The sequence below is a fragment of the Jaculus jaculus genome, chromosome X, assembly GCF_020740685.1.
Source record: "Jaculus jaculus isolate mJacJac1 chromosome X, mJacJac1.mat.Y.cur, whole genome shotgun sequence".
Lineage (NCBI taxonomy): Eukaryota > Metazoa > Chordata > Mammalia > Rodentia > Dipodidae > Jaculus > Jaculus jaculus.
In genome coordinates, this window is record NC_059125.1 from 66,052,338 (window position 1) to 66,061,081 (window position 8,744).

Here is an 8,744-nt window from a genome sequence, read left to right on the forward strand (position 1 = left end):
ATGTACGGAAGCTGCCTTTTGGAGAAAGAAGCAGGCATGTACCCAGGCACTCTCAGGAGCCCCGGAGGAGGCAGCACCGCTGGAGTGGGCACCTCTGGGGGAGGTGGGAGTCCGCTGCCAGCCTCCAGCTTCGCAGCGGCTCCTGCTTACCCGCCCTACATGGGGTATCCTCAAATGCCCAGTATGGATCATCACGGGCCATCACTAGGTGCCTGGAGCTCACCCTACAGTCCCCCCCGGGAAGAATGGAGTGCCTACCCGGGGCCGTCCAGTGCAATGGGCACAGTGCCCATGAACGACGTGACCTCAAGCTCAGCGGCTTTCGGCTCGCCGGACTACAGCAACCTGGGCCCCACAGGCGGCGGAAACAGCAGCGGCAGCCTCCCAGCCCCAGCTAGCGGGTCACTGGTCTCCATCGAGTCTGGCACTGGCGACACCAGTTCTCCCAGCAGGAGCCGCCACAGCCCCTATGCATGGATGCGCAAGACGGTGCAGGTGACCGGTAAGCAACCCATTCCCATACACTGTTCCTTCCTTCGCTTCTCCACTACTGCTGGTCTGCCTGCCCTCCTGTTCCTCCTCCCCTAAGAGAGTTTAGCTGCGTTTGCACCTAGGCTCAAAGCCCACTACATGCAGCACTTGGGACTGACCCTCCCCTAGAGGACTGTTTTGCTGTTGTATTTGTTTTTGTTTCTGCCGTTTCCTTATCAGTCCTGTGAGTCTGAGTATGGCTAGGATCCAATCGTAGTTTGGCCCAGATGCGAAAACGCGCATGAAAGCCCAACAGGTGAAATGAGGCACCAGGACTGCAGCGGCGTCGCGACATGGTTTCCAGATGTTCAGATTTCCATGTCCATATCTTTCCCCATCCTGATGTGCCGGCTGTTCCCCAAAGTTGGTGATGCTCAACTAGTAAATTCAAAGTGCTTGGTTGGCCAGTTTAGGCACGAAGGCTCCAAAGGCAAAGTGGCCTTTTCACATAGGTCTTTTCACATAGCTATAGGTTCCTTCGCCCAAACTGGTTACTGGCGAGTTGTTAAACTAAACTCACTGCCGTCTTCCAACGACCTTTTCCTCAATGGAAGCGTTGAGGCGGGGTGGCTACAGCGCTGAGCTGGCAGGCAATACACACGCGTCACACCTGCCAGACGCGCACGGATATCATTAGCCCCAGTTCTAAGCGACTAAAGCCCTCGCCGCTATTCTGGCAGACGTCCAGGAATTGCAGACACGGAATGCAAATCTGTGACAGCAACAACACTGGTGAAGGCATAATGATCCCAGTCTATGCCAGTGGGCTATCGCTAGGAGCTGTGAGCTGAGGCGCTGTGGATGGGGGCGCTGAGCAAGTTGGGGGCAACGCTTTAACCTCGGACTGGGAGAGGGAGGGTATGTTTATTTCATCTATGGTTCTTTTATCTCTTTTAAAAAAATATTCAAGTTTTAAAAAATATTCAATCCTTACACCCTGTCCTTAGAGAAATTAGTAAAATTTGGCTATCAACTTCATCCCTCTGCAAAGGCAATAACAGTTCAGTAGCATTTGCCTACAATGATTGTACTCCTGTTCACAGCACGGTATTTTATCCCTCCTCCAAAAACCCAAGTTGGCAGGATTGGTAGGTAGCAATCTTTACCATTAAGTGGCCTTTGAACCACGAGGAGGAAGTTCCAGTTGACTACATTATTAGGGTAGAAATCCCTAATTTCTAAGAATTTACAGGCCTAGCTTTAGGGTGTTTGGGGGTAAAACTACATCTTTAAAAATATATGGGTGAGTCAAACAGTTAAGATAGAAAATGTGGTTAGGGTGGGGCATTACCAGAGCTGTTATTACATCTAATCTCAGGGTCGTAATTAACATCCATTCACTAAAACATAATAATCAGCAAAAGGTGTACCCAAAAAGGACAGAGAAGTAGCTATGCTCATTCTAGGATTATATTTTCAAACACATTAGCAAAGGAATGTCACTGCCCTGGGGTTTAGAAAAGAGAACAATGAAAAGAAAAAAGAAAAAATCATGTTAAGAATTGAATTTTCTGCTCATAAGGGAAAGTGTGATGGGATTCCCTGCTTTTTGAGGCTTTGACTTGCATTTGTTTTTATGAACCAGCGCTTTCTTTGGGCAATTCTGCTGCTAGGAGAAGTTGAAAAGGGGCATCCTTAGTCTGAGATAACTTTACTTGTTAAACTTTCAAACCGGACTTTACAATGCCACCTTTACAAGATTTGCTCTCCAGTTTTGTTTTGTTTTTTTTTGTGTGTGTGTGTGAAGTTTGAATTTGAGTATTACAATGCCTTTGACTCTTGGCAGCCCATTCTAGAGAGGCACCTTTATTATGTTCATCTTTTGTTTCATGCCTTATAAACTAACATCTAAAAAATTAAAACCACCCTTCTGCTATATTCTTGTAGCTAAGATTGTTAATCAACAAATTTAAAATATGATGAAAATATGTATTGCATCACACCATCTCTCACACACACAAGCAATATTTTCTGGAGATTCATGGACCCATTAAGGTATTTTCATGGATATCAAGTAGTAAGTCACAAAAAAAATTAATTTTATCACCCTACTGGATCGATGTGGACCACAATGTATCAATTTATATGCTTAACACATAGAGCAGATGTTAAACAAATGCTCTTTAAATTAATGAATAAGTTAAATACTTCTAAATTTCCTTTTTTATCCTGTAGCATTGTAAGACAACATAGTTTATGGCTGTGAGGAAATAGATGAAAAACAAAATGGAAGTAACTCTTCCCTGAATTGAGGCAAGCCAACAAAAGTTCATTCCATTACTGAAGAATAGTTTAAACATACTTGTCAAAGCAAGTACGCACACATGTCCATGTGTGCGCATGCACACACGGGCAAACAAACCATTTCATAGTGGTCATTATAGCATATGATTCTAATGAAAGCAAGAGGATTGACTTGTACAATAGATGATTGTCTTCCAGGTAACCTGATTTAAAAGTAAAATATTTTTTATTTCTATGTAGTTCTCTAAGTGGTCTATCCCAAACACATTTTTTAAAAAGTGAAAGAGAATCTTATTTAAAAGTTTCTGTGAGAACTAAGTATTTTCAAACATTGCACTTCATACACTGTGAGTGTGTCAGAGCAAAGATTTTTTTTCATTTTTTATACAGAATTTCAATCTGTATGAGTATTGGACAGGTGGTATGATAAGCAGGGCTGGAGGTAAGCTTTCTTGTTCAGGTGGGAAAGAAGGGGAGGAGGAGGGATTAATTTTGATTGATTCTGACAAAGCCACTCAACTATATTACTACTACTGAGAGTGTCATGCTTAAAGAGTTTCATTCAATTAGGACACTTCAGAAGCTTGATTGCTTAATAATTCTTGAGATGCATTATCTTCCTTGGCTTTGCTTACTTCATTAAACATTTTTAAACTGAATTTGGATATAATTTTAGCTCAAAGTAGTGAAGAAGTGCCATTATATGACGACATCATGGTGTAGTCAATTACACAGTACTCCTACAGAGGAAAATTGACATTTGTCATCTTTTCTCCCACTGCCATCATTATAATGACCCCAAGGTTTGGAGAACACTTTTCTGCACTATTGTAGATGGTCTACTAAACACCAATTCAAATTCATTTAAGGTGACAATAAGTCATCAAATATGGTGACATTGGCTTGCAAACTTTGCAAAAGCAGTGTCTCCCAGATGGTAGGAAGAACTACATCTCCATCTTGAACTAGTAAGGTTTATCCAAGCCTTTGGGAAGGAGGTAAGGCAATCCCCACTACAGAGGAATGGAAGTAGCACTTGAATAAATCTTAGAATTGTTCCTTTTCTAAATTAACTCACAATACCAGCTGAAAGGCAGTCCCTCCCCCTGAGAAATGTCATTGTATCTGGAAAAAGAGGGGAACTTGAACAATAAAAGTACTTTAGTGCTTTGTCGGTATTGGATATGGAAACATGGACATTACACTCTTCCAGAAAGTGTCCAAATATCCCTCATTCATTTCAAGAGGAGAGACACTAGGGGGAAAGAGAAACCATTTGGGGAAGGAATACAAGAATAGAGCTAGAAAATTTAAATTTATTTCTCTTTGTAAACTGTGCAGGTAGTATTTCCTTGTCTTCTTGGAGTTTTAGGCCTTATCTGTCAGATTGGGGCTACAGACTCTCTTTAACACTTTCCTTGGCTTTGATATGCATCTAGGCTCTTCCTCATCCCTCCTTTCTTCAAGAGTTATATTGCCGGAAAGGGTGAGCATTTTCATGGCAAATAAAGAGGCCTGGTATTGACTTTATTGTCCTCTGAAGAAACTGCAAGAAGGGAATTTATGACCAATGGGGGTGGGGAAGGACCACAACCTTTCCAGAGTTCTTGAAGTCTAGGTATATTTACTGATTAATTCACTGAGGTGAGAACACAGACACACACAGGTTGAATTTTAACCTCTGTGCTTTGCTTCGTGTTAGACTTAAACACTATGCCCCTTATTTTTCAGGAAGGATTTTAGGAAATATCTCCTCAATGATATATTTTGATTCTAAAATCTGAGGTTTTGAAAATAAGTTAAGTTTTGGGTTTTAGTTTTTTCATCAAACATGTATGTTATCTTTGCAATACACAAAACGCCAGATCCTTAAATTCCTGGTTTTGTATGAATTCAGAGAACTAGCTCAACATTTGAACCTTTGACACAGGTTAACTAGGTAGGACTCAGGGCTTATCATCTTTCATTTTTAAGGAAGAGAATTATTGTTCTGTTCATTAGCTTATGAATTATTCAGCCATTTAGTTTAATCCTAGAATAGATTTCTTGACTAGAAATTTTTTCAACATTCATGTCTTCCACCCCCCTTTCCTGGAGATGAAAGGATGTCTGACATTTGTTTAGGGCTTGTAAATTCCAAACCAATTGGTTGGTGTTCTTGAATGTAAAGAGGGTTCAGGATGGGATCTGATGCTATGTAGCTCCTTTGTTAGGACTGTGCTGCATCTTAACACCTCAATGGAGTTTAGGGAACCACTTTAAAGAAGTCTTTGTCCTACAGATCCCCCCCAAAACCTCACATCAAAAACAACCAAAGAAGATCAGAAGAAGTTTCTAAAAGCCATAGAGAGAAGGAGGAAGATCCTGGAGGGGGTCAGAGAAACTGAAAAGAAAGGGAAACTTCCTAATCACCTTTGGAAAATTTGAAAGGAGGAATAAAACTCTATTTAAAGGAGGGCATGAGAAATTAGTTAAATGTTGTAACACAAAGCAAATGTTTGGATATCCTTTCAAAGGACATGGAATACTCACTTTATTCCACTTAAGTCAACATCCCCTCCTTCTCTCATTTATTATTTACTTGGGAATTAAAATATGGCTTGAGACTCCCACCCTACCTCCACATTTCTTTCCAATTGATAATAATGTCTATTCTAAGTAGTAATAAATAATTTTTTTTCAAATTACTATAAAGACCACATTCTGTCTAGTTGGTATATGTAACTATAAATGTGAGGATGGATTCCAGAATAGCTTGTCATGTTTGGGCCATTATACTCCCCGATAAGTTTATTTTATTTATTTTTTATTTATTTGAGTGAGAAAGAGGCAGAGAGAAAGAGAGAGAGAGAGAGAGAGGCAGATAGACAATTGGGCATCCCAGGGCCTCCAGCCACTGCAAACAAACTCCAGACATATGCACCAACTTGCATCTGGCTTACGTGGGTACTAAGGAATTGAACCTAGGTCCTTAGGCTTCAGAGGCAAGTGCCTTAACCACTAGGCAATTTCTCCAGCCCTCCCCAATAAATTTAAAGTGGGAATAACATTTAGCACACAGAAATGGAAATCAAAGGTATGTGTTCCTCAGTCACTAGCACAAATTCAATTACCTACTTATACTGAGCCCCAGGTCCCTTATCTGTACAATGTGAATAGGACATTTTCTGCATGATTCAATAGTATATGTAAGATGTCTAATGGGATACAATATGAAAAACTACATTAAATGTAATTCATAATAAATATTGCTGCTATGTCAATGGTATTCTTATTTGTGAGTGGAAGGGTATGAAAATCATGAGTTAAGTGATTAAGCATTTTAAATGTTATGGTATAATAATAGGTCAATATTCCTGTGATTGTGATATGACTGATCATTTTAAGAGAAACTTTAAATAGATATTTGTTTAATAGGTAGATAGATAGACAGATAGAAATGATAATATCTATACCAGCTAGATATAGAAATCATAATCACATATCATAATGAATGTAATGGAGAGATGAACATGACATATTTGGTTCAAAAATATATTTGCTTCATAGTCTAAAGTAATAGATGAGAGTGAGGAGAGTGGCTGTGTTTCCAAATAATCCAAAATAATCTCCAAAGAAGCAAATAACATTAAATTCAATCCCCCCCCCCGTTTTTAGGGAAAACCAGGACAAAGGAAAAGTATCGTGTGGTTTACACAGATCATCAAAGGCTGGAGCTGGAAAAAGAATTCCACTGCAACAGATACATCACCATCCGGAGGAAATCAGAGCTGGCAGTTAACCTGGGCCTTTCTGAGAGACAGGTACTCCAGAACTACACTTAACATGTCCCATATAGTCTTATTAACACACTGAGGCTTGTTGGGAGAGTATAAGCAGGCATGAACAGAAAACAGAGGATGATGGCATGTTCCAAGCTCTCCTAAACTCATATTCATCCCACCTGACCTCACAGTTTTGTTTGTTTGGTCAATTGATTTATTAACTATTGAATGTGGTGGACATTATATAAGCCTAGAAGCAAGAGATGGAGCATAAAGATGCATAGGGATTAGAATTGCAATAGAGCTGATCAGTCAAGTCAAAACCTTGATCTGGTTTATCAAGTAATGCCAACCAATGTGGGTAGTGATTTGGGAACAATGGCAGTTATCAGGTTACTATCAACCAATCTACAAAGGTAACTGAACAAACACTAGGGCTGCTATAGGTACCAGATTGAACTTGATCTTCTCTGGTGTACGTGGTCTTATGATGCCTGCCTCAAATTTAGCTTACTGTGGGTACCTGATGAAGGTTGAATCATGGGAAAGATAATAGTTTCCATTTGTTCAGACTTTGAAATTATAGGAGTATCTGATGATTTTTCTTAAGTCTAGAAATAACCCTCTAGAACCAGATAATTCTAGAAATGTAATGTCCACTAATATGTTTTCTTATCTCAAACAGGTTGTATTTCATCCAAGGCACATTAAAAGCACTCTGATTTTGCGCTCCAACAAGATATGTCCTTGTTCACCCAGTTCTGTGTCATTAATCTTTCAGTATTCAGAAGTTTCTCTTAGTGACAGATTATAGTCATCTTTGCTATTTACATCTCCCTCTTTCATCAGCACTCCTCAGAAACTATCCCTCTATCATTACTTCCACCTATGTAATAGAAGTTGTGGGTGAGGTGTAATATAAAGAGCTGTGCTGGGCGTGGTGGCACACACTTTTAATCCCAGCACTCAGGAAGCAGAGATAAGAGGATCGCTTTGAGTTCAAAGTCAGCTTGAAACTACATAGTGGCTTCCAGGTCAGCCTGGGCTAGAGAGAGACCCTACTTCAACAAAACCAACACACACACACACACACACACAGAGAGAGAGAGAGAGAGAGAGAGAGAGAGAGAGAGAGAGAGAGAGAGAGAGAGAGCTGTGCATACAGAGTTGGTAACTCCAGACTGATCTCAGTTTCATTTTTTGCCAGGCACTTGCCTTCTCTGAGCCACAGCTTCTTTTTATAACTTAAGTAGTCATACTTTACAAGGTCATTGTGAGGCTGAAATGAAGCAATGTGTGTTGAAGGGGCTTTGTAATATCAGCAGTAACTATATTAATTACATGCTATGTATTTTACCATTGAATACAAAGTTTTTTTTGTTTTTTTTTTTTTGTTTCAGGTGAAAATCTGGTTTCAGAATCGCAGAGCCAAGGAGAGAAAGATGATCAAAAAGAAAATCTCCCAGTTTGAGAACAGTGGAGGTTCTGTGCAAAGTGACTCTGGTTCCATCAGCCCTGGGGAACTGTCTAACACTTTTTTTGCCACTCCACCTGCTGTCCGTGGATTTCAACCTATCGAGATACAGCAGGTTATAGTCTCTGAATGAAGGAAAAGCAGAAAAAGGCAAAGTGCCCTTCTTTTAGCAGTGTCTCTTTGATCTCTAAGATGTCAGCAGGCAAGTTGGAACAGGATGTAATACCTTGTAAGGCAGTATTCCAGACGAGTGGTTGTGAAATGGGTTGGAAGTATTTCAGAGGATTCTTACTTTCGGAAACTATCTCTAGAAAGCTCCTGTTGCATATTCTGGTATAAGTCAGCAACTCAGCAAGCTTAGTGATGAGCTATATTAATTAAAAGCTACAACTATAAGGTCTTGCAACTCTGTTCACAATTTCAGAAACTTGCTTATGAACAGATTGTAATAGTTTTGCCTGGAGGCACGTTTGTGTATGTGTGCTTGCATTTCTTATTTGATGCTGAGTGTGTTCTTTTATGGTATTTTTAGGGGGTAGGAGTAAGATAAGCACAAATTTCTCTATCTCTAGATACCTTTTCAAGTGTATATTTCAAAAACTAACAGCTTTCTTAATAAGATAACTTTAAAAATTCAACAAGAAGTGATTATCAATCCATTGTTCCTAGCTAATAAAAAGAGTAAAATAATAAAAGATCATTTTGTTCCTCCAATCATAGTTGCCTGGCAT

General features: G+C 39.9%; 1 protein-coding gene across 1 annotated transcript; it reads left to right on the plus strand.

The window, feature by feature from the left end:
- Positions 1-8,146, plus strand: Cdx4 (caudal type homeobox 4). Its single transcript, XM_004660929.2, has 3 exons — positions 1-502; positions 6,433-6,578; positions 7,940-8,146. The coding sequence occupies exons 1-3, from the start codon at positions 1-3 to the stop codon at positions 8,144-8,146; spliced, it is 855 nt and encodes a 284-aa protein (XP_004660986.2).
- The last annotated feature ends 598 nt before the right edge of the window (positions 8,147-8,744 follow it).

Excerpts from the sequence above, each read along its gene's own strand:
- Cdx4 (XM_004660929.2), top strand. The coding sequence starts at position 1 with ATGTACGGAAGCTGCCTTTTGGAGAAAGAAGCAGGCATGTACCCAGGC. Across the intron at positions 503-6,432 it reads CAAGACGGTGCAGGTGACCG|GGAAAACCAGGACAAAGGAA; the intron begins GTAAGCAACCCA and ends CCCCGTTTTTAG. Across the intron at positions 6,579-7,939 it reads TGGGCCTTTCTGAGAGACAG|GTGAAAATCTGGTTTCAGAA; the intron begins GTACTCCAGAAC and ends TTTTTGTTTCAG.